Raw genomic sequence first — 26028 nt, forward strand, 5'->3', positions numbered from 1 at the left:
ACCCATGTTGTCTGACTACTTATAATATTCCTACTTAATGAGATACATCTATACAAAGTCTTAGAAAACAGAACAGGGTCATATGATACACCAACGAGCTAATAAATTACGTAATTTCTGTTCCACATTCATTCAAAGTGCAAGCCTTTTGTAAATCAAACCGGGCACATTTTGGCCGAGTACTGTTTGCCAAAAAGTATATTTTGATTTCCATGCCAGTAAAGAAGTTGGCACTAAAGAAAAAGTGGTCCAAAAAAAAAGACCGACCTCTGATTCAGATCCTCATTTAACTCAAACAATAAAAAGATGGCTTCAAAAGTCCAGCTCAGTGTGACGAGCTTCCAGTTCAAATGGTTATCTGAATGAACAGACTGATGATGAACGTCCAGGACCCAACAGGATGGGCTATAAAGAGTCTCAGCCGTGACTGCATCATGCTGTTCAAAAAGAACTGGAGCAGCTTTCAAGATTAGAGTTTTAAAGTGGTCAAGTCTTTGCTCCAGACGACAGGAAGCGTCCTCACCAGACGCTCTCCTCCCAGTTCAGGTCATCGTCGTCCTCTCCGTCTCCCCAGCCTTCTGCTTCCGTCTGAGAGAGAAAAAGGAGAACAATCATTGAAAGGCAGGTAAATGACGGGAAAGCTCTAATGCGTCATTGGCTATGCAATCATTACCAGGACACAGATAGCAGAGTACACAATTATATATTCCATTATCAGTTCATGGTTCGCTGCATTTGTTTATATGTCATTACTGTTGAGCTTTTTACACATCAAGCTGCCTTCAGTCTAGTTTCACAAATATGGGTTGCAAAACATTTGTACGAAGCACCTTTTAAAACACAGTAACAAAGTGTAGTCTAACAACATAACACTTGAATTGTATTTTTAATTAACTAAGGGCCAGCAACTAAACAAATTAAAACACAGTATACAGACCTGTATACTCTAATGTGCAACATATAGATGTGTTTATGATGTGGTTTTTAAAAGTCACCTATCATGCTATTTTTAGCCAATAGCATAGGTCTCAGATATATAAAAAAAATATAAAAAACCAGCCATTCAGCCTTTTTTATGTCATTCTTTAGAAATCTGATCAATCAACAACAACAAAAAACATCACACACACTCACCTCCGTCAGGTCGGCAACAGCGAACTTGGCAGTGAGTGTGACCGTGTCGATGATCGAGTCCTGCAGAAATGAGGTGATTTCTGGAGAGGCAGCAGAGGACAGCTGGATGTCCGGCACCATGTCTGCAAACAGGTCCAGCTCCGGGTCAGGCTGCTCCTTTTTCTTCACTTTAATGGTGAACTCCTCCCCCAGACCCCCCCCCCCACGGCTCTTCTTTGGCGCTCGATGCTTCGGCTGGTGTGATAACTCCAAGTCTGTCTCCTCTTGAGCCCAGCCTTCGTCCAAGGAGGTCTTGCTCTGTGTGGACGGTCGCTGGGCTGCGGTCAGTTTGAAGGGTTTGGATTGAGCCACGATCAGTGTTTCAGGAGAGTGTAGTACAGGTGTGGTAGGGCCCCCTCTGGGTGGTGTTAGGGTGACTGATAAAGGAGCTGTGGGGGACAGATCTGAGGTGGCTTCAGTGTCCTCAAAGTCATCCCACGGCTCCTGCTCCGCGGCTGAGAGCGGCAGTCTGCTGCTGACGGGATCCTCTCTCTCAGAGGCCTGGATGTGGATCTGGACCGACTGCCCCCCCCTGCCCTCACTCTCCTCAGGGTCGCTCCAGTTGGGCCAGTCCTCCACTGGACCTTCTCTCAGTCTGACAGCCTTCTCCGGGCTGAAGGACTCCACCTCGGCTTCCTGATGAAAGCCGTTCAAAGGTAGAGACATCTGTCTGCTGACGTCTGGAGCACAGCGAAGAGAAAAAGATTCAGAACAGGAAACGGATGATTTAAAGATCTGCTCTCATGCTATCTTTAGGCATATATGATGGGTCTCTCAGATATATCAAAACATATAGAAAACATGTCTGTTTTGATCAAAATACCAAACAGATCATGCATTTTAGACGTCCCTCATATCCCTCTATTTCAGGCCTGTTGGAGAACGGCAGGTTCAGTTATGCTGCCGTGATTAAACACCATCATGTTCCAAACCACATCAAGGATTATTTCTGAAAGAGTTTGGAGCTCAAATGCTTTTTCTCTTGCCGGTTATACCACAAGGCGAGTTCCTTTTTTTATTTCCACATGCTCTCTCCAGTACAGGTTAGCTCTGAGTGTTAGCGATGCTAATGTAAACAAAGACCATATTACGTCCAAAACAGTCGGGCAACGTTTCTGATTGGGCCGTGGGTCCACATTTCAGATATTACATCATATCGGACGCAAATCTGGATCAGCTCCGTTGTTCCCCCGTTTTTAGAGATTTGGTTACGGAGGAAAAGAGGGAAGATATTGTTTTCTGACATTTCGTGAGTTCCCCGACACACCGGGGACACATATTTATGTATAAAATAAATCAAAAATTGCATTTTGTATGATAGGTTCCCTTTAAATAGCATAGAAACATGTCACATTAGAGACACAAAATACAAATAAGAACCGGGAATGAGCATAATGTCCTCTTAATGTATTCATTTACCTGATTTGGGAGGCAGAGGGTAACTTCTTGGAGTCTCCACACAAGCCTTTAAGTTACCGATGTGCCCGAGCACCGGGCCTTCAGTCCCTGTTGGCCTGGGGAACAGATTCAAGACTTTTGAAGGCTGGGCCAGCTGAGGGTGGAAGCCTCCGAATATATGGACAGGAGAGGCTGAGGAATACAGGGAGAGGAAGATTAAATGTTAAGCAAATGTTTATTTCACCAGTGATATTTGATTATACAAATCCAGACTGGTTCATTCCAGAAAAACCTGTTCCTTCAGTGTGTGACGGACAAAAGCAGCGACACCTTTCTAAAGAACTCCTGCACGAGTTTCTCCTATAGTCAAACAAGTATTTCAGTTGGACTCTCTCTGTACTGGTTAACTGATGGTTTTACAATTCATTAAATATTTTTATTTGCTACAATACTGTGTATTTGAATCTATATAAGCTTCAGCTCAAATGAACACAAATCTTCCATCCGACTCAAAAAAGGCCACATTAATTGTTTCATTATGTATAAACGTGCTTTCTCTCACAAACCTAATATGGTTTTGTTGTTTGATACGGCAAAGTGTTCTTAAAGGAACACTTAAACCATAAAATTATCATTGTACGTGTTACTCTCACATTGTTGACTTGAATTCTTGAAGAAATATTTCTGGCAGGCCTGCAGTGTGAACACACCAACTGAGCTGATTCTTGATGAAATAAAGTCAAACTATATCAGAGCATCCCTTAAACAACTTCAACACAACCCAAGAAGTATAACCCAAATCTCATGTATCCAGTCATATGCTCTCTACTAAAACAAATTGACTCACTCTCAGGGGTGACCTCTGTGGACCTGGTGAAGTTGGGTGTGGTGCGTTTAAAGACCTTCGTCCTCTCTCCGCCGACCACCACTTGAGCTCCGAGCAACGGCACCAACACCGCCAGACTCTGCAGCGTCATGGCAACCAGCGAGTCATTGGTGTCCCTCATTCCTAACAAAACCTGCAACAAGCGACACAAAAGTTAAACTATGAGAGGATTGCAAAATGATATTTTTGTGCAACCTCAAATGTAAAACCTGCTGACATTCTTAGTCTTTTCTTAAACATCTTAACCAATATGTAATTATTGAAGTAATAGTTTAACACTTAATTTAAAACAGCCCAGGCTTGCTTTTCCACCTGCTTCAGTTTGTATGCTAAGCTAAGCTCTTCCTAGTTCAACTCTGAAGTAATGCTAACACACGAGAGTGGTATTACAAAAAAAGCACACAAGCATTTCCCAAAGTGTCAAATGATTCCTTTAAATGTAGCTCAGTGCTGCTCACTGATATCAAGGTTACAGATTGTGGTTCCATGTCAGCACTGTACCTGAGGTAGGATGTGGGTTTTGAGCTCATCCTGGCAGAAGAACTCGGCGTAGATGTGGATGTGAGCCAGCAACACGACCCGGACGTGTTCCTCATTGACCTTGAAGAGCTTGAGCAGCTGAGGAACCACATGTTTACGGTACAGGGGCACAGAGAGCAGGCATTCGTCATCGTGTCCACCGCCGCCACTGGAGTCTGTGGCACAGAGGAAACGTAGAAAGAGCATTAGCACATAAATCATTTTGCCTGACAGAATGATTCTTTCTCCTCGGTAGGGAACTAAAGTATTGTTAGCAGTAGCTAAGTGTTTCATTAAAAGCCCATCTTACCCTTCTTTGGCTTTAGCAGATGAGGCAGGAAGCTTTTCACAGCCACGGGTTCAGCAAAAACTAGAGAGTTGAGGAGTTTGGGGACAAGACGTGTAGCTATCAGTTCCTCAGACAGACTCTGGACCCGGTCGAGAAGAAACCTGAGGAGGAAACAACACACAGTGAGGATGTTAAAGGTGTCCTCGGGTTAAAAGAGCATAGTTTAAATGATACATTATTTAAATGAGGGGACGTATAAGAAACAGTATTTTAACTTTCCAATTGTATTAACCTAGCATATCCAATTTACCAATATATAACTAACTAGAAGACACACAGTTGAGTGGGCTGGCTTGGAAAACAAAATGACATACTGGTACTCTGTCTGCATGAACACAAAGCACTCATTACCAAATAGCACACTGAAAAGGATGTGAGTAAACCAACACCAGATCCTCACTTAAAGAACTCGTTCTTCTCCTCTTCCGTCTTCAAGGTCAGGCTCTTCAGGAAGTTCCTCACGTCCAGGAAGTCATTCCTATTCAGAGAAGAAAAGGTGTTTGAGAACAATTATTTCTGAGGAGGTAGTGAAGGTAAAGCAAAAGCAAACATAACCACACTAACCTGAAAAAGTCATGAGTCAGCAGGGAGCTGAGTGGGGGTCGAGACAAGGGGTCAGAGTTCAGCAGGCCCACCTGTAGGGTCTGCTTCAGACTGTCAGACAGCTCCTGGGACACTGAAACAAGCGAGGGAAGAGAAGGGTTAACGTGTTGTTAGAGCATACTGAGCTAAAGGGGCAACAAGCTACATTATGACCTTCTCTCTCTGCTCACCATAGCCATTCAGGAGAGAGACGAGGGTCTCCAACATCATTCCAAAAGAGTAACAGTCTCGAGAGTGAGCGTTTTTATCCGGCATCATTTTGAAGCCCTCAACCTGGAGACAACATGCTTCATGAGAACTTGTAAACAAACAAAAAAAAGTGGACGGTTCTTCCATTTTTAGATCCATATAGTTTAAATCGCATACCTTCTCTTCTGGAGGAACCCAGCTGGCCTCTCTCACATTCTGAATGCTCGAGAGAAACTGAGAAGAAGAAAAAAAATTCAAATGATAGTCACTCACAAATCTGACCTTCTTGAAGCAAAACAAATATATATATATATATATATATAAACACAACAGATGCATCTTGAATAAACTCTGTCTCTTTATTCGGTGTCTTACCTCAGGTGTTGCTTCAGAGAACTTGCAGACAGTCTCCATCATGCCCAGTGTCCAGTGACCGTCCTCACTGACGAACACAGATGAAATGCAGACGTTGTTGTGGCTCGACTTGCCCTGCGGGTCGAGAAAAACTACTTTGGAACTACTTTGAATTTATTTGTAATTACTGGAATGTGGTTGGATTGTTTTCCGAGACGCAAGGGAACCCTAACATGTATTTATCCCATGCATCGAGAACATCCATAACATTCATCTGTTTGAAACTTATACATATCAATATTCCAATTACCGTAATTTTTGGACTATAAGGCGCACCTGAATATAAGCCGCAGCAGCTAAATTGAATGATGTGTACATATATAAGCCGCACTGGACGATAAGCCGCAGGTGTTTTAATGTTTAATTACCATATGTAAGGTTTCGTGCACAGAGGGGATTGTCGGGAAAGAGAGGGCTGTTTGAGGAAGCTCCCATTTATTAACATTTCAACAAACAAGTTGCATATTTGCATAACGTATTCAAGTGTTAGCATTTAGTGCAATAATAGCTACAGAACATGTGCTGTGTAAACTGTACTGTATCACATAGCGTTTCAGACACACACACTTTTCAACTTTCAAACTTAAACGGTGCGCTCCCAGCGCACGTACCGGCAGTGATCTACAGCAGCGGTTTTCAACCAGTGGTACGGGGACAAACTGTCTCGCTCTCGTAATGTCTGTCTGTCTTGCTCTCGTTCTGTCTCTCGTACCACTCTCGGTTCCACTTTTACTTTTGCGCGCTACCTGTCTCACTCTTTTCCGGCCTCCAGCTTTTCCTGCTGGAGCCCGCCGCTTAAAGGTGGGGGGCGCGGAGCGGCCATAGAGCCCATAGAGTTAAAGGTGGTGGACTGTAACCTGTAAAATCCATAGATTTAGGAGGTCCCCTGGTGGCCGTTAGCTGTAAAGATCCATAGATTAGCCGCACCGTTATATAAACCGCAGCGTCGAAAAATGGGGAAAAAGGCGCGGCTTATAGTCCGAAAATTACGGTACTTGTATATAGACTATTCTGCACTATTTCTATTATATTCTATTTGATTTGATTTACTTGCACTATTTTATTGTGTTGCACTGTTGGAGGAGCCTGTGACCTAAGATCGTCATGACTACAGTGTAGCTATAAATGAGAAGCAAAGCCTTGAATCTTGAACTGTGCAGGCGATACTTTAAAAACGCTTCCGTTGGCTCACCCTCTCGTGCAGAAACACCAGCGCCTGCAGGAGGTCGTAGATGCCGGCGCAGACCTCCTCCGGCGACAGGCTGTCCAGCAGCAGCTCCAGCGGCTGCACCCGCTCCGTCACCAGGTGGATGCCCCCCCCGTCCTGCACCGAGCACGACAGGAAGCGCAGCAGACACGGGTGCCTCAAGGTCTTCAAGTGCTGCAGGAAATGAAAAGTATTTAGTTTCTTCCTGTAAAAAGTGAGAGTCATGCAGCTGAAGGGAAAATCCAAGAGTAGGAAGTGATTAGGCCGCCTGAGAGCACAAACCACTACTTAGCAATTAAAATAAGAACGACTGCAGTGCTGGCAAATGATTCATTTGGTGACAATTGTTTCATGGAAAATGTCTGTCATGATAATGCATGTGTTTCTTGAGTGAACAGAATGTTAGCAATCAGTTTTGAAATCAGCTATATCCAAATCCTGGTTACGTTCGCAGGCGGCTGCTAGGTCTGCTTCACTCACCAGTCCAATAAACAATGATAATCTTTGTAGTGGATGGTAGATTGCAATAGTGTAAGATGCACAAGTCCAATTATTCAAGGTTTTCCTGTGAGACCTGCACTTGAAAACAGCAAGGTGGTAGAAGTTCTGAACCATACTTTGATGTTTCGTTTTTGCATCTTTACCTAAGGTGTTGTCGAAATGTTATGTTATCTTTTTAATCAATAAGTGACATAAAGGAAGATCTTGGGTAGATAATGAACTGAAATCCCTTCGCTGAAATGTAATCAGGTTTGAAATTAAACACTAAAACAATGCTTGCTTACAAGGTATTTAGTCAATTTAGATGTATTGTAAATCTTAAAATGCAATTGTGGCCGTGCACTGGGCACTAATTACCAACGAAAATAACTAGGGATGCTCCGATCGCCAATTTTGGGGCCGATCGATCGCCAGAATCAGTATCGGCCAATACCGATCGCCGATCCGATCGAGTGGGCGGGGCCTATGAGGATCTTCCATTTAAAGTGATATTTAAAACTCAGTTAATGGGGCTCATTCACTGGCGCTTCCACAAACAACCACCAACATAATTATTACATTCAAATGAAGTACATTATTCAAGTTTACATTAACTTTGGATAATAACACGGGGGAAATGAAGCGCTCTCTCTCCCTCCCTCCTGACAGCCTGTCAGTATCTCATGCAGCTCACTGATCCAGAAATGAGTGACCCGACAGTGAAGAATAAATATATGTATAACTAGTTTAGCTAGTTCCAGAGGTAGATCAAATAGCTAAGTGTGTTAGGTCTAACTCTTAGTGTGTGTTGCTCACCTGTCCGTCACAGCGGGTGGAGCTGCAGGATTTCTGCTTCACACACGTTGCATACCGCTATTTTACTGTCTTTTTCAGACACCTTAAAATACTGCCAGACTGGTGAAGCCATTTTGGCGAGCTTCTTTTGCCGCGCACAGAGAAAAGTGTCACGTATTTTACGTAATCATTTTACGTAATGCGATCGGCATTTTTAGAGAGCACCGATCGATCGGCAGAGAGTGAGTATCGGCCGATATCGATCAGCGGCCGATCGATCGGTGCATCCCTAAAAATAACTATATTAAAGTACTTGCAATCTACTTATTATCTGTCTTAATGTACATTATTTAATTTCATATTACATTACATGTTAGACGCTTTTATCCAAAGCGACTTACATACTCAATACTGTGGACGATCCCCACAGGAGCAATTTGGGGTGAAGTGTCTCAGGGACACAACGACATGCTGACTGCAGTGGGGTTTGAACCTGTGACCATCTGATCCCAACACCAAGGCTCTATCCACTGCGCCACACGCCTCATATTCTGTTATTGTACATATCATATTCTATTTACATGTATATAGACTTCTTGCAGTATTTGTTATTTGGTATTTTATTATATATGTTGCATTGTTGGAGGAGCTCAGGTCAGAAGAATTTCATTGCCATTTCTACACTGTAGCTTATGTGCATATGACAATCAAACCTTTGCATCTTGAATCTACTCTTAGTATACTGTTGTAGTGCAGCCCCAGCAGTGTGACGGCGTACCAGGATGAGGCTCCAGGATAACTACCTTAGCCACTTTGTTGACTTTGTCCTCATTGCCACGTTTGTAAACAAACACGGAAGCAGGCTTCCCATCCTGGAGCATGGCAGAGTACATGGTGAGTCCGGAGGGGAGGGTCAGCAGCGGCTCCTCCAGGACGCAGCCCCGCGCCGCGCTGCTCTCCGCACCCATCGCCAGACCTGGAGGTCAGAGGGGGGGGGGACAGAGGGACGTTAAACACTCAAGAGGTGGAAGACGTAGTCAGATCATATACTTGAGTAAAAGTAGAACTACCAGAGTGTAGGAATACTCTGTTACAGGTAAAAGCTCTGTATTCAAAGGGTTATTTGTTTTTCATCAATATAGTATAGGTCTCAGATATAAACAAAACATGTCTCTGAAGTGTTCGGCTCCAAACACCAAACAGACCATTGCAGCATTACCCATAATCCCCTCTGTTTCAGCCCTGTTTCCAAAGTGCTGATTCTCTGTCTGTTACTTTAGATGAAAACAAGGAGCCCCTCCCCACGCCACTCTGAGAGATATTTGGTGCTCTAGGTAGGAGGAGATTCAGGCGATAAGCCAAAAAAATCGTTATAAAGGGGCCAAAATCAGATCAGGTCATTTTCAGGCAGGTTTTTATATAAATGGATCAGGACAAAAAGTGAGCAAATCTTTTTTCCTGAAACTTTCAGAATCTCTTTCCACAGAGGGGACACATGTTGATACAAAAGGTGGATTTGGCACAATAGGTGACCATTAAGTAAAAGTAGAACAGTATCAGCATCAAAATATCTTTAAAGTACCAAAAGTAAAAGTTCTCATTATGCAGATTGGCCCATTTCAGAATAATATATATGATATGTTTTATAATTATTGATCATTAAAATGTTATCAAAGCTGGTAAAGGTGCAGCTAGTTTCAATGACTCTGTATACTGCAGGGTAGCTTGTGGATTTACTCCAGGTAACTAAAGTCTTATTAAGTGTTGATTATATTTCCTTTAATTCATCAAAATCTATGTACATAATTTACCTCTGAATTGTAGTAGGGTAGAAGTACACATAAGCAAATTTGACTTTAATAGTAAATATCCTTAGTTACTTCACACCACTGCTCCAGCCCAACGCCACATGTGACACTACAAGGTTGTAAGTCGTTAAACATTGCAAATATAAATGCTTATTATAAAGTGACCTCACCTGGTTGCTGTTTATCTGTATGTTCCTCTGTAGGTAGGAGAAAAATAGTTAGCTAATGTTGTCAGTTGACTAGCTGGCTAACCTCAGAGCTACGTTAGCCAGCTCGTCATCGCTATGCGTGTCTGTAACCCTTCCGCCTGCAAACAATCATGCTAATGGAGGCTTAGCGCACAATTAAGCAAGCGATTTGACAAAATTATCGAACTGTTCGCAAGGAAAAACGCAAAATACGTTGCTGTTTTACTTCTGGACGAACCAACGGTGCTAACGTGGAGAGAAGCTGTAAACACGGACTCTTCCGGTATAGGAGGAAACCATGGAGCAGGGGACGAGGTGACTTTAAAATATTTTAGAAACTAGTCACTAAGGCGTATTTGGAAACATATGTTCGGTATATGAAAGACTCATATCACTAAGGAATTCAATATCATAATAGCCAGTTTAATTCTACCTTTTAAAATAAAAACAGAACTGTACCAAATCCCCCTCCGCTAAAAGCTAATGGTTGCAACCAAAGTGGTGTGAGATACGCGTGGATAGTGACTGAAATGGAAATAGTCAGAATAAATCTCAAAGATGAGTCTGTGGTCTGTTTTGTGAACTTGTTGTTGGGGTCACCACCAGTATCACACAATCAGGAAGTTCATTATGAATACTGGAATACAAACAAGCTATGTGGAATGACAAGTCAGTTTATTTATGTAGCAGATTAAAACTAGGCCAAATGGGTTAGAATCTGCCTTAAGAAAATACACAATTACACAAATAAAGGGCAACGTAGAGACAAAAACAATATGAGGTATGAACAAATATGAAGTTACAGATGTCAATTCTTCCATGGAGCCATGAACTTCATGATGTGATTGGAGGGGACCTTTTATTAAATTATTATTCTGCTTTAAGTATGATTTATAATTGTTTGTAATGGTAAATGGGGTTGTGCTACATTTATTGTTAAATGGTTCTTTGTATAGCCAGATCCTATAACGGAAGACTGTAAGTTACATTATAATATAAGCTATTAAAGCTACCGGAAATGTTAAAATCTCATACACATAAAGTTGTTGAACAAATTGTATAATAAATACTTAATTAATATCAGTTGAGTAATAGAATATGCACTGTACTGAGAGAGCACCATATATTTTATTTCTACTTTTTGTCTATTTTTATGTTACTATATTTTTACTTACTGCATTTTGTTTTTATTCTAGGTTCATGTAACAACTTTTAAATGCCTTTGTGTTAAAACAAATAATATATATATACAGATGCCTTTCATTACTTACTTAGTGGAGATCATCCCCATATGTTTATACGGTCATACACATTAATATAAATATTATACAAAAAACACAATCAATGAATGTAATGGTTGAATAAGACTTAAACACGTAAAAAAAAATCTCAATTTCAGAAATGTTTCTTGATTTCCTCTTTTCAAGGAAACGGCAACATCTGATACTGATCAAGATAGGTCTCACTTCAGTAAGACACAAAATACATTTTAGTCAGAGGAAGTGATGGTTTTTACCCGATGAGATTCTGAGACAGTTACCGTAGTAACTTACCAGCAGCACAAATACACACACGTTCACTCTGAAGAAGTGAGAGCAGCAGACGACATGGACGAGCTCGGTAAGGAACTGTCATTCATCTTTAACGCAACTGATCATCCACAAAATGATCCGAACACAGATGATTAGATATACATACATTAGTATCATTCTAAAACATTGATGAAGAGAGAAGGGAAATAAATAATTGAACATACAATAAGATGAAAGTGCTTAACAGGATGTGTTCTGGGGCTACGAAGAACAAAGTACACAATATACTGTACTTTATAAAAGTAGTCCAGATTGTCATTTGAATAACTCTGTGTCTTGGTTCTGTTTTTCACAATGGTTTGTAATAACCATCATGAGATTTATTGTTAAATGTTTAAATATACACATTGGTCTTGCAACATAATCTGCATCTTACTTTAAACGATTCTACAATTTCTTCTTGCACTACTTTGATTTAATAGTTGTATTGTTTTATGTAACTATGTTGCAATGTTGGAGGAGCTTGGGTATTACAATTTGAATTGCCATTTCTACACTGTAGCTACTGTGCATATGACAATAAAGCCTTTGAATCTTGAAATATGATGCTATTTCTTGCAAGGACTATCTCAAAAAGAGTGTTATTGAGAGATAACGTTTACAAAACTAAATCAACGAAAACAGTGGGCTTTACTGATTTTAAAAACACACACGTTTTGAAAAGTCTTTCATCTGAAAATAGATTTGACGATGTGCATATTTTGTGGAGACACAGGTGGAAGAAATGTTAAAGACAATTGTACTAAAAGATCAACTTTAATACCTTTTTTTAAACTGCTGTGTTGTGTACTTCGCCACACATATCTTCCCACTTTTAACTTTAATGTGTGGGTTAACGCTGTGTGAAGGAGAGTTGATTTGGGGTTATATTTTTCTACCAGCGTATTGCAACATAATCGAAGTTTCACTTCTGCAACACTTTGTGCATCACTTCCTGAGGAAGCTGACTTGCATGAAGCAACCGCAAGAATATCCACCAGCACCTTTATCTGTACATCAATAAGCGGTTCTTTCTTCACAGGAAATATTTCACCCCAGACTAATTATTCACGTCGTTTTAGTTAGTAGTTAACCAGAAAGCTCAATTCATGTGTTTTAGTGGGTGAATACCGTTAAAGTATTCTTAAGGATGCTATGAATTTATGTTTGGAATATTTATGGCCTGTACCCTGCCACAGATTTGCTGCTGGAGGAGCTGGCTCTGAACCCAGGGGGTCTGCAGAGTGTCAGTGAGAACAGGAGCAAAGACACAGCTGCTGCAGAGGTGAAGAAAAAACCACACCAATACAAACTACACTGTATAATAACTATAATTATCACCTTTCTTGGTTGTAGTCAAACCTGTCATTTAATCTCAATCAACTGTACTCTATGATCATTTGTAATATTTGTACTTTAATCACTGATTTACGGTGTCTTTTGGTTGTTTGTCCACAGGTGCCAGCTGCAGTTAATTCATCATTAACCAAAAAAGGAAAAGTCTGCTCAAATGTTTACAGGTGAAGCTAAGGCTGGTGCAAACTCTGAATAGGAAACAGGAAATTACTGAAAGGTGTTATAATTACAAGGTCTCTCTTCGACTTGTCTAAAGCCTCTTAACATGTACACAATTATCTGTCTACTTTAAACTAAATTTGAAGGCAATACATTTTTTCAACCACAATCTTTGACATATCTCCCGCCAGACAGTTCACAAATGGCCTCAGATTTCCCATGTGAAAACCTCAACATTGCTTTTGTGTGGAAATTCATTACGTGAATATCATTTGTTGCCCTTAAATCCAACTTAAAATTAATGTAAAATATCACCCCACAATTATTTTACGAAACAGTTTTGCCTCAAAAGGATTGTGTACATTAATCATGGGGTATATGGTGTTCTTTCAGGTACATTTAATAAATAATCTTATTTGCTCCTATGTGGGCTTCAGTGACCTGCCTACTCCTGTGGCTGCTTCCTCGACCCCCGACTCCCCCACTAAAGAACTGGATGCTATCCTGCAGGACATGCTGGGTCTGGGACAAGAGGTCAGTGCAGCGTCTGCAAAAAGCATATCCCAGAATGAGTTAAATGTGTCATCATTCATCTTTTTTTGGCACATTAAAGGTCACCTACTATGCAAAATCCACTTTTTCATATATTTCATACATAAACATGTGTCCCCTCTGTGGAAAGAGATTCTGAAAGTTTCAGGAAAAAAGATTCTCTCTCTTTTAGTCCTGATCCATTTATATAAAAACCTGTCTGAAAATGAGCTGATCAGATTTTGGCCACTTTATGATGTCATAACGAGTTTTTTGTCTTGTGTAACCATTAGCCATTCAGCAACCAAGGTAACCCCCCCCCCCCCCCCCCCCACACACACACACACACACACCACACACACACACACACACACACACACACACACACACACACACACACACACACACACACACACACACACACACCTTATCACCTGAATCTCCTCCTAGAGAACCATTGTGTTCTTTTTAACCAAATATCTCTCAGAGGGGCGTGGGGAGGGGCTCCTTATTTTCATCTAGAGTAACAGACAGAGAATCAGACCTATAATATATTGATGAAAAACAGTATAATAGGGGACCTTTAAATAATAATTCAAGCAACCGTTTCTTTTATATTCCATATAACATGCTGAAACATGAGTGAAGTGAACCAGTTCTAACAACAGATGGCAGCATTGTACCAATCTCAGCACTGCCTTAAGTAATATAAATGTAATATAGGAGTGTTGATCACTTTATGGTGACTCTATGGTTGATAAGCAATAACTTCAAAACAATACATGTATCAAATGCTAGACATAATAGATGTGTGTGCTAATTTGTATCATCTTTCAGGATCCAGAGTCTTCAACGACCCCACCACCTCTGACACAAAAACTGTCCGTGAGAAAGAAAACGGAATCTGGGCAGCAGGAGAAGAAGAAGAAGGAGAGCAGCAGCAGCAGAGCAGCGTCAGAAGCTAACGCTTCGACCTCCAGCAGGAAGACAGACACAATAGATGAGCTGCTCGGAGGACTGAGCTCCGACCTGGAGAAGATCGGCGTGCGCACCGTAACCAAGGGCCACTGTGCGTCCTGCAACAAGAACATTGTTGGAAAGGTACAATTATAAGCATTGAAATCTATGTATTGTTAATTAAAATAGGCCCCATTCTGCTTTTTGGTATTTTCCCTTTCCAGTAGTAAGGTAAGGTAAGATTTTTTTTTCAGACACAGAGGCAATTCAAAGTGAAGATCATTAAGAAGACAAAAGAAAGGAACACAATACATAAAAATAATGGAATAACAGATTCCTAAAAAACATGCATAAAAGAGATACATAATAGATTGAAAACAAGTGTGTTCTTTGGGTGTGTGCTTGTAAATCCCCCCCCAAAAAAATATCCATTGAGCTAACCAATCAGATCAGACTGGGCTCTGGTTTCAGACAGAGGGTGAGAATATGTCCTGCAGTATGAGAAAAATAAATACCTTTTTGAACATTAAAGCATGTACACATGTTACAGTAGAGGCACAACATACACACAACAATTAACATTATAGGGCTGCTTTAACATAAAGGGTGCAGTCATCCTTATACATGCAAATTCTTAATAGTAATTAATTTCAAAAAACCGTATTTGCTTGTGTTCCTTCATTTTATTTACCTTGTGTAGATGATCACGGCGCTGGGTGAAGTGTGGCACCCTGAGCACTTTGTGTGTGTGGCGTGTAACACAGAGCTCAGCACCACAAGCTTCTTTGAGAGGGAGGGGCAGCCATACTGCGACAAAGATTACCATCAGCTGTTTTCCCCACGCTGCGCCTACTGCAAGGGGCCCATTGTGAAGGTGAGGAAGCTTCATATCCAGTTTTTGTTCACCATGACATTTGATTGGATTGGATTAGATTTATTTCGAATGTGTAAAACAATAATACAAAAATGTAACATGAGAATTAGTATACAATACAAAATTAAGCAGTGTCAAATTTGATATACAAACCTTTTACTCATTCTAAATGATGTATAAACAAATTATCTACTTAAATACACATCCGAAAACGGGTGGGATGAAGTTTTAATCACTTATAATTATTAAACACTTATTTAATCCCACCCCTTCACCCAAAAACTAAATTATTAACATATATATATTTCTTTTTTTCTTAAAGAAATACATTGGTTATTGAAAAAACAAACAAACATATAACAACAAACAAATAAACATTGTAAAAGTGTTTTTGTAAGATATTCAGAAAATATTCAATTTAATGCCTTTGTTTTCTGATTCTTATTTGTGCTGTCGTACTAAATCAATTTATTATCTCTCTATGATTGGGTGATGACATACAATAGCATGTTGTTAATTTTCCTAGACAAATCCCACTTGTCAGCTAAATAACTAAAACATAAAACCATATTGGGATTCAGCCTTCGGGCTTAAGCTGCAGTCTAAAGTCATTCATCAGAAACTAATGCAGCTTCTCCAATAATTTGCTTCGTGTGGTGCACAATCCACTTTGTTGTGTTCCCCTCACATCCGATGAGATGAGACTTACAAATCCTTAAAGGAAGTAAAGCTGTAATATTTATCCGTCTGGCTGCTTCTCCAGAACATCCTGACAGCTCTGGACCAGACTTGGCACCCCGACCACTTCTTCTGCACACACTGCGGAGGCCTGTTTGGACCCGACGGTGAGACGTTCATTTCTTTCTCACTGGAAACCACGACTTCAGCAAACATTTGGAAATCATTTCAGGCATGTTTGCTCAGAATGAATCTCATGTGCCTCGTACCTGTCGCTAGGTTTCCTAGAAAAGGACGGGAAGCCGTATTGTTGCAAGGACTTCTACAACCTCTTCGCTCCAAAGTGCTCCGGCTGTGGGGAATCAGTGAGGGAAAACTACCTGACTGCAGCCAATGGCACCTGGCATCCAGAGTGCTTCGTCTGCGCAGTGAGCCTCTTACCTCAGACCACACACACACACACACACACACACACACACACACACACACACACACACACACACACACACACACACACACACACACACACACACACACACACACACACACACACACACACACACACACACACACACACACACACACACACACACACACACACACGCCTGGGAATAAATGAGAAAGATACCCACACAGTTGCTTTATTTGCAACATTCTGACCACGAGGCTGATGCAAACCGTATGCCTGATGAATACGTTGCGGTTGAAATGATGCAAATAAATCAAGGAAACCATATTCCTTTGTGTGGGTATCTCTTACATTCTCCTCAAACCTACTTCTGTGTGCAGCATCTGGTGGGAAACGGTTCAGCGTGCAGCTTTGAGCAATTGTTGAACATAAAACGCTCTCATCAGAGACGATCTGACATGAGGTAGCAACTCTTTATGTTTTATGACCCCTAAAGAAGATCATTCAATGACTGAAAATACAATGACCGTAAACCTGAACATGAAATGTATTGCCCTTAAAGCTTACCAATCAGAATGACATAAATACAACTCAGATTAACGACATTACATTCAGACATAGACATCCAACGATGACTACCATAACCAATTATTACTGTGTCTCACCAGCAGCACAGAAACTAAACATTGTTTTACACGGAGCAGTCATTATCAGTAAGGTCAGGATTTCACCTAACCCTCGATAACCTCCATCTAACTCCAGAGGTCAGGAGGTCAAACACTCCATATATAGGATGAAGTGGACACTCAAAAAAAGTGTCCAAGTCTTTTTTAATTAACCTCCAGCTGAAAATAAACAAGGTGGTTTAAAAACGTAGCACCTCTGGTCGTTTTGGACACTCTCAATATGCTGTGCTACAGCTGGCTCTTGACAACTGTAGAGAGATTTGAATAAAATACAATTTGTTACCTTAAAACCACCCAAATAGGAAGTTCAGTCAGACAACTCACGTGTTTCTTAATATGTTTATTAGAAGCAGCATATAGTTTGAGTTTGGCGTCTAGGCTCGGGCCTCATCACTCCACAGATTTACAAAGAACATTGAGTGATGATTAGATAACTATCCCCCGAGCCTACAGGTGGAAGCTGGGGTGGAAGCTGGGGTGGATGCTGGGGTGGAAGCTGGGGTGGAAGCTGGGGTGGAAGCTGGGGTGGAAGCTGCGGTGGAAGCTGGGGTGGAAGCTGGGGTGGAAGCTGGGGTGGAAGCTGGGGTGGAAGCTGGGATGGATGCTGCGGTGGATGGTGGGGTGGAAGCTGGGGTGGAAGCTGCGGTGGAAGCTGGGGTGGAAGCTGGGGTGGAAGCTGGGGTGGAAGCTGGGGTGGATGCTGGGGAGGAAGCTGGGGTGGAGGCTGGGGTGGAGCTGGGGTGGAAGCTGGGGTGGATGCTGGGGTGGAAGCTGGGGTGGATGCTGGGGTGGAAGCTGGGGTGGAGCTGGGGAGGAAGCTGGGGTGGAAGATGGGGGGAAGCTGGGGTGGAAGCTGGGGTGGAAGCTGGGGTGGAAGCTGGGGTGGTGGTGGGCCAGGCGAGCAGCAGCAACGTGAAACACAGCAGCAGGAACATGAATGCAGCAATAGCAAGTGAACACAGCAGCAGCATAGCGAGGCGGAGACAGGAAGACCTGGCAGCTTAAATAGAGCGGCATGTTTAGGAGAATGTGTTTGGTTGGTTGTGAGAGGGACGAGGTGCGTCACGTGGTAATGTATCATTGGTGCTCGAGTTGACTGCCTGAACTAGCTCGCAGGCTTCGCTCCATTTCTTCGTGCTCGCCGATAAGCTTTTTTTGCAGACTGCATTGATGTTGTCATCCAAACTCCATTTATAATGATCAGAATAAAATGATAAATGCATTAAAACAGCAACATTATATGCGGATGGACTTACATATTGCATAAAGAAAAGTGGGCACGCGTTATTAATTATAAAAACACAATTAATAAAAAAAATTACAGATAAAAACACCATGGTAAAAAAAAAAAGGTAGCAGTATTTTTTTCTTTTTTAGATTGACCATATAAAATATTGAAGTAGCTGGTAATGTTTCCAAAAACAAAAATAAAGTGTAAATTGCACAAGGGTATATTGCACGAGTGTGTATTTCACAAAGTTCTATATTTACAGGCAGTGTTATGCACATCAGAGAGGTTGTGTGTTATATGAGACAAACAACTCTATTCAAATGTATAAACATTTTCTAAAATGATCAAACATGTCTTCAGTTGCACCCAGCTATAGAAACACTGACATTTCTCACATTGGATTTGCGTTTGGATTTGTTAAAAACAGGTGTTACTAAAGTCATTAATGATTAATTCAGGCGTTTCTGTGCCAGAGCTGGTGTTGTGCATTCTGGCTCTCTCTCATGGCTTGCTTTCAGGTGTAAATAGAACATAGCCAAGGCTAATGTGAAGAGTTACACCTGTGCTTTTAGTGCTATGACATGTCAAACTATCTGCCAAGAGAAACCAGAGGCATCATCCCCCCTGTAGACACGTTTAGTTTATGTTGTAAGTTAGGGTAAATAATGACCAGACAAGTTGTACCTTCCACGACTCTAATGGATGAGCTGGAGACACACCAGCCACATTAAATCATATAACAGTTTTTAGCCTCTTTAGATCCATGGCTGTTGCATTAAATACTCATAATGTTCCTTTCGGCCTCAGATGTAAAGTGTGTTCAGTGGTAATGATCACAATTTTACATATTTACGTGGATAAATGTAACCTGCTAAACATTAACATGCTAGTATTATATCTGTAAGCATTGATGGATTATGAACAGAAACATCTGTAACACTGTTTTAATTTCTCTTCATTATTGAAGATGCATTTCAGTGATTTTGCAGAGCATGAAGCTGTACAGTACTTTACATTACTGATGACCATTTTACAAAGCATGCCGTAGATTAGGATCAGAAGTATCTTCATTTGTTTTTCATTCATTTCATCAGACTGTAAAAATGACAGAGGACTGACAGACACTTATGATGGAGTTAATCCATCACATGAAGATTAACTTCACATGTGTAGAAGTGACATTATAATTACATGATTGTACAATTGTGAGCTGGGTCTAATCAAAATGAATTACATTCAAAGCTTCCCTTATTAGTCAACCAAGGAAAACGCAGTTATTCATCATACCTGTGGCCAAGAAGCAGCCCGTGAACGCACAAAGCTATAAAAATAACATTATCATTATTTTAATGACATCCTTGTTCTTCGATTTTCTAAATTTATGTTTAGCAGGCTAGCTTGGGAATGCTATATCTGCAGCCGTTGAGAACAAATCTAAGGTCATTTAGCATTCCACTCACCGTGCTTGCCTTTTTAGGGGCCCTATAATGCTAATTTTCAGGATTATATTTTAATGTAGTGTCTCTACTGTGACATGTTTACCTGCTTTAATGTTCAAAAAGCTCTTTATTTTTGTCATACTGCCTGTGCTGCAGCACCTCTTTTCACCCTCTGTCTGAAACCAGAGCCCAGTCTGCTCTGATTGGTTATCTGGCCGGCTCTGTGGTGAAGTGTCAACCCCTTAGCCTATCACCTACAATGTGTTGAAGCGCTGGCCAATAGAAGCGTTAGATTTACATAGTGATGTCATTATGTGCCTAAAGTAAATAAAGGAGTTCATGGGAGACGTTTTAACGGGCTAATTATCCAGATTGTACACTATAATAAATAATCTGTCTCTCTTTCTCCTCCACATCTCTTCCTAACGTCTCTCCTCTGCTCTTGTACCCAGGACTGTCTGAAGCCCTTCACTGACGGCTGCTTCATGGAGCTGGACGGCCGCCCCCTCTGCTCGCAGCACTTCCACTCCCGACAGGGCACGCTGTGCGGGAGCTGCGGGGAGCCCATCACGGGCCGCTGCATCTCCGCTCTGGAGCGCAAGTTCCACCCCGAGCACTTTGTGTGCGCCTTCTGTCTGCGGCAGCTCAGCCAAGGCATCTTCAAGGAGCAGCAAGGGAAGCCATACTGCTTGACTTGCTTTGACAAACTCTTTGTGTGATGTTACGGCTGCTGCCTTCCTGGTCGTCTGAGTGTTTTCAGCTGTGTGTGTTCTATGTAAATGAGCTGTGCGGTTGCCCTCCCGGCATTGGCTGCCATCTCCTGGTCCGCCCCTGAAGATTACGATTGGAGCACGCCGGGCCCGACGCACTCCAATCGCAGCGCACAGCCGGCGCACACCTGTTGGAGATGACTACAAAGCTTGGGGACAACCATCATTCTGGAGGCTCTGTATGTGGACAGATGCCTCTCGCTACTTGCTCTTTGTTCTGGGGTTAAAACTTGTGTGATTAGTAGTGTCTAGAGTAGGTTAGTTAGAGTGGAGAGTAGCTTAGTTAGTGTTTAGAGTAGTTTAGGATTCGGTGACGGTTGCTTTTAGTTTAGCTGTGTTTTTGTATAGATTCTTTGTGTTAGTTGTACCACTTTTAGAGTGAGGTTTTGTTTCGTTCTTTATTTAGTATATTAGTATTTATTTTCCCTGTATGTCTTTAGACTCCTTTCTTAGAGTCCTCCTTTTGTTTGGTTATTTGTCAACCGGTGCCCTTTTGGCCCTTTTGTTTGTTTCAGGCTGCTTGCCTGCCATTTTGTTTACAGCTGTTTTTAAATAAACGCTTATAATTAATACCAATTCCACTCTGGTCGTGTTATTTCCCTTTGGTTCCCCTAGCCCAATAGGGAACGTAACATGTGAGCTGCACGACATGAAAAACAGAAATCAATCAGAGGCCTCACTGTGATTGTTGAGATTTAAATGTCCCTATGAGTGATACATTAAATAAGGCAACTATATCATACATTAGAATGGGTGTATTTGTATAGAGCAATACAAGTTTAATTTCTTCAGTACTTCAATGCCAGGGGAGGACATTTCAATGAATTACAAAGGAAGGGTCTTTAACATGACATGTGACATATATTATGAACAGATAATGTAAAAATATCCAGGACAAAATGCTCACATTGTAACATAATTAACGATATGTTGTAAAACATGGGGGAAAACCCATTTCCGATGATAAAAACATTTTTCATTTGTGAACTTTGGATGGGTCTATAAGGTGTGTTGCTGACACATTTTTTTATAGGATTGCATATATCATGATCACATAAAATGTATAAATGGAGAAAGGAAAACACAGACGTGCCCTTTTAATCTTTGGTAACCATTAAGGGATGCTCAGGTTTGCCATAAGCCTTGGCAGTGAGGAGATGCTCTGGCAGTCTGCAGCAGTTTGTCAAGGGTTTGGACTATGTGGCCTGATAGCTTGTATTGGCAGAGGCTGGCATCGAACCGTCGTGCCAACCCCAGTTTCCTTTTACTCTGATGTACCAACCTCTTCAGTCTCCACACAGGCTCCTTTATAGACTGCATGGAAGATTAATGAAGGTGGTGAGGGGAACAAAGGTGGTTTCAGAAGGAGTTCAAATCAATGCATCTCTTCAGTGATTTTATTTAAATGTCGAAGGATGAATCAGCCACAAAGTACATTTATTTTCGGTGACGCACGTTGCATGTCTGGCCCTATTTTAACTAATTAAAGCTCAAAGAAAAGTTTGGATGCAAGTCAGGGCAAGATATCTGCAGCACAGTTAGGATGATATGTTTGTTTAAAAGTCTGCAGAATCACATCATAATAAAATCAATGTTTTGCACAAATACCAACTTTTCTGAAGGGGGGGGGGGGGCGGTTATTCTGCCACCTATTGTATTACATATTGAATTGAGTTAGAGGTATAGTCATTAAGAATATAAGAACTTTTTTACATTTATTCTCCTGTTTTTGCTTGTCTTATGTGATTTTGCACAGGATACATTTTTAACCTCTGATGTCTGCATGTCCCTCAGACAAACTATGAAAGACGATGCTAAAAAAAGTCAAAAATGAAATGACAATCAGGACATTCCACAAATCTGCAACTGATTTCAACACAAAACTAAAAACAGGAACCACTTGAAGCTCAGGAATCAATCATTAAAGGTCCCCTATTATACCGTTTTTCATCAATATATTATAGGTCTCAGATATATATAAAACATGTCTCTGAAGTGTTTGGCTCCAAACACTAAACAGATCATTGCAGCATTACCCATAATCCCCTCTGTTTCAACCCTGTTTCAAAAGTGCTGATTCTCTGTCTGTTACTCTAGATGAAAATAACCACTCCCCACGCCCCTCTGAGAGAGATTTTGTTAAGAAGAACACAATGGTGCTCTAGGAGGAGATTCAGGAGATAATGTGGGGGGGGTGGGGGTTACCTTGGTTGGTGATTGGCTAATGGTCACACAAGCCAAAAAAACGTTATCACATCACAAGGTGGCCAAAATCGAATATTTTTTCCTGAAACTTTCAGAATCTCTTTCCACAGAGGGGACACATGTTTATGTATAAAAGACATGAAAAAGTGCATTTTGCATAATAGGTCACCTTTAAAGGTATGGTATAGAAGAACATAACATGTAGTAGTAAATAAGCTGATTGAGAGGAATGTCTGGAAAAGCTCATTAAACCACTTTATAAGTATACATTATAGGCTTATAAAGCAGGTTTTGTAAAGCATTGATCATCACAGAAACAGCCTTGAAGTTAGCCAAGCCTCAGTAGAAAACTAAACTGAATCTTCATGCTGATGTCAAACTGTATCTCATCAAACAGCGTCTTATCTCCAGATGAACACAGTCTACTTTCTGTCGGCGCAGCAGGACGTTTTCTTCAGCTTTTCATCAACCCACTTTGACTCTCTGTGTGAAGTTAGTGTGTGAGTGGGAACGGAGGCGGGCATTAATCATGCTGTCATCACCGTCAGCGCGGCCTCTCGCAGCCTCCACAAAATACAGACCTTGCATCATGGAAGGATTGTGTGTATATCGCGTTCAGTAGAAATCCAAGATCGTAAGTGTTTAATGATCTAATGGCCCGGTTCCCAGACTCCTCCTGAGCTCAAAGACATAGTGTGATGTTAAATGTGTTAAAACATGCCTAGAGATTTGCTTGAACCATATGTTAGAACAACATCAACTTGGGTCTGATCAGAGATTTTGGCATCTTACATATTTGTATGTCGCATTATCCAAGTTACTGAGGGGTGATTATGTTCATCCTAGTATTGAAAACATGTCTTTATGCACCAATCACCGCCACAACTTCATGGTATTATAAATTCAATCAGGAGAGATGGATTTGATGTAAGAATACATATTTATTGCCCGGAATACACAAATTAATGTAGTGGAGTTTTGTCGATTAAGCCCCGTTGTGCAGGAGTATCATGAAATCCCCCGGGGTCTACACACTGGTGGTGGTGAATGGATAGTTGGGGTCGGTCTGAAGATGAGTGGCTTGGCTTGACCCTGGATTCAGAGGGACAGGAGGTGAAAAGGGGTGGAGGAGGGTTGCGCTGAGTCACCTGAAATGACAGCTGTCGGAGGGGAGAGCAGATTTAAGAGGTTTAGCGGAGCGCTATGATAGGCTTGTGAGAATAGAGCGAAGTGATTGGTTAAGCTGGGGAGTGACGCCCCCGATCACTTATTGAGAGGAGAGAGAGTAGTAACATGAGCCGCTTTCACACCAAGTACTTTGCCGTACTTAGTACCCCGGCACTTAGTGCCCCGGCACTTAGTACCAATTGCGTTCACACCGGAATAAGTTCGCTGAGGGAAGATTAAACAAATGAGCCGCTGACGTCACTTCGTTATCTTCTGCTTTGGGTTTACTGGCAGGCCGCAAACAACTTCACGGCGTATACTGACACCCGAAGTCCCCGGCCGGAAGTCCCCGGAGTTGGGGACTGGCTTCAGTAGAAGCTGCTGGGAAGAGTCCCAGCAGCTTCTACTGAAGCCTTCCGAGTAAATCGCCAGAACGCCGACACCTCCTCATCTCCACCGCTCCCATGTTTGTTTTTTTTTGCCATAAGTTATTCTCTCTCCGTTGGTGCACGGGGCTAATGCTAATAATGCTAATGACAGCAAATACAAAACTTTTCAGAGTTTCACAGGGCGTGGTTTGCAATTCGCCCAGCCAATAGAAATTGGTACTTTTGTGGTACCAGGATAGTACCACCTCTCTAGCAGGCACTAAAAATGGGGGTAAAAGTTTCCGGCACTAAGTACTCTTTTTGGTGTGAACGCAAAATAAGGGGTACTAACGGAACTAAACGGGAAAAGTACGGGGAAAAGTACTCCGGTGTGAACGCGCCTATGGAAATAGTAAATGCATGAGTAAAGAAGGTCTTCCTGGTTGAACTTGCGCTGAGCTTCAGTAGATTTACCAACACTGTCTTATAACCAGCAAGTATTGCCTTGTAACATCAAGAAGCTGTAAACTATGTTAGGTTAAATTTAGATTAGCTTAAAACCGCAGAGGAAAAATCACCTAAATGAATAGATGTATTGACTTAAATCCGAACACTCTTAAGCTTTGCAAAGTCTAGCATCTAGAAAGATATTAAACAAAAATATGATGCAGTGAAAGAAGTGTATGCCCAAACAGTACATAGGCTACATCATTTTGCATGTGAATTGTTTTTTAAATGTCACATTATCAAAATAATAGAGGAGGTTTATGTTCATCCTGATATTGAAAATGTTTCTTTCTGAAGCATTTATTTTCACAAATGCATGGTATTATGACAAGACGTGGCAACAATGACTTATAAATAGTAAGTTGTGTTTAAATCATGTGTCCTGACAACTAAAAACTGTAAACTAGCGGTTTACTTCAATTTAGATAAGCTCAAGACCTCTGTTGCCCATATGTGAACACTCTATAGTGATCACATGATCAAGCTAGTCCAAAACGCAGCTGCACGTCTACTGACTGACCACAAAAAGCGTGACCACATCACCCCAATTCTGGCCTCAGTGGCTTCCAATTCGGTTCCGAATTGATTTTAAAATCCTTTTATTTGTTTTCAAAGCCCTAAATGTGCTGGCTCCTGCCTATATAGCCGAACTCCTCCATCGCTACACCCCAGCTAGAGCTTTAAGGTCTGCTGACCAGCTGTGTCTGATAGTGCCCAAGACCAGGCTCAAAGCCTGAGGGCACAGAGCCTTCGCAGCAGCTGGCCCCAGGCTCTGGAACACTCTGCCCCTCCACGTGAGGTCGGCCCAGACACTAGGGGTTTTTAAATCCTCACTAAAAACACACTTCTTCTCCCTGGCCTTCTAGTCAGAGCGGAGCATGACACCTGGCTATTCCCTGTGTTTTTGTTTTTTATATTTCTGTTGTAAATTATTGTCTTTTATTGTGATTGTAGTAAAGTGTTTTTATTACATGTACAGCACTTTGGCTCGACCAAAAATCGCTTTTAAATCTTGATTTGACTTTGATTTGAAGTGTATCTTGAATAAAGACAACTCCAAAGCTTTGAAAATATTGCTTAGAAATGTGGAAAGAAATTATGGCATTGACAT

The 26028-nt window shown here is 41.4% G+C and overlaps 2 protein-coding genes across 2 annotated transcripts; one reads left to right on the forward strand and one right to left on the reverse strand.

Moving 5' to 3' along the window:
• Positions 1-452: 452 nt before the first annotated feature.
• scyl3 (SCY1-like, kinase-like 3) lies at positions 453-10270 on the reverse strand. The gene is made up of 14 exons (XM_079669454.1): positions 9992-10270; positions 8817-8989; positions 6724-6912; positions 5493-5606; positions 5295-5351; positions 5099-5201; positions 4890-5001; positions 4726-4803; positions 4287-4426; positions 3959-4152; positions 3419-3590; positions 2593-2763; positions 1135-1853; positions 453-588 (listed from the first exon to the last, which is right to left on the reverse strand). The coding sequence occupies exons 2-14, from the start codon at positions 8979-8981 to the stop codon at positions 520-522; spliced, it is 2283 nt and encodes a 760-aa protein (XP_079525580.1). The 5' UTR covers positions 8982-8989; positions 9992-10270; the 3' UTR covers positions 453-519.
• Positions 10271-11454: 1184 nt separating this feature from the next.
• On the forward strand, positions 11455-21246 carry lpxn (leupaxin). The gene is made up of 9 exons (XM_079669692.1): positions 11455-11629; positions 12780-12865; positions 13039-13100; positions 13533-13629; positions 14464-14727; positions 15284-15457; positions 16221-16302; positions 16415-16563; positions 20353-21246. The coding sequence occupies exons 1-9, from the start codon at positions 11617-11619 to the stop codon at positions 20617-20619; spliced, it is 1194 nt and encodes a 397-aa protein (XP_079525818.1). The 5' UTR covers positions 11455-11616; the 3' UTR covers positions 20620-21246.
• Positions 21247-26028: the final 4782 nt, after the last annotated feature.

This window comes from Notothenia rossii (genome assembly GCF_949606895.1).
Source record: "Notothenia rossii genome assembly, chromosome: 1".
In the NCBI taxonomy this organism is placed as follows: Eukaryota; Metazoa; Chordata; class Actinopteri; order Perciformes; family Nototheniidae; genus Notothenia; species Notothenia rossii.

Bases quoted from the DNA above. Each gene is read 5' to 3' on its own strand.
- scyl3 (XM_079669454.1), bottom strand. From the start codon at position 8,981: ATGGGTGCGGAGAGCAGCGCGGCGCGGGGCTGCGTCCTGGAGGAGCCG. The intron at 5,607-6,723 runs GTGAGCCAACGG...CTCGACCCGCAG, and splicing joins TGGTGTTTCTGCACGAGAGG to GGCAAGTCGAGCCACAACAA. The intron at 5,202-5,294 runs GTATGCGATTTA...TGTTGTCTCCAG, and splicing joins GGGTTCCTCCAGAAGAGAAG to GTTGAGGGCTTCAAAATGAT.
- lpxn (XM_079669692.1), top strand. The intron at 16,303-16,414 runs GTGAGACGTTCA...ACCTGTCGCTAG, and splicing joins AGGCCTGTTTGGACCCGACG to GTTTCCTAGAAAAGGACGGG. The intron at 16,564-20,352 runs GTGAGCCTCTTA...TCTTGTACCCAG, and splicing joins CAGAGTGCTTCGTCTGCGCA to GACTGTCTGAAGCCCTTCAC.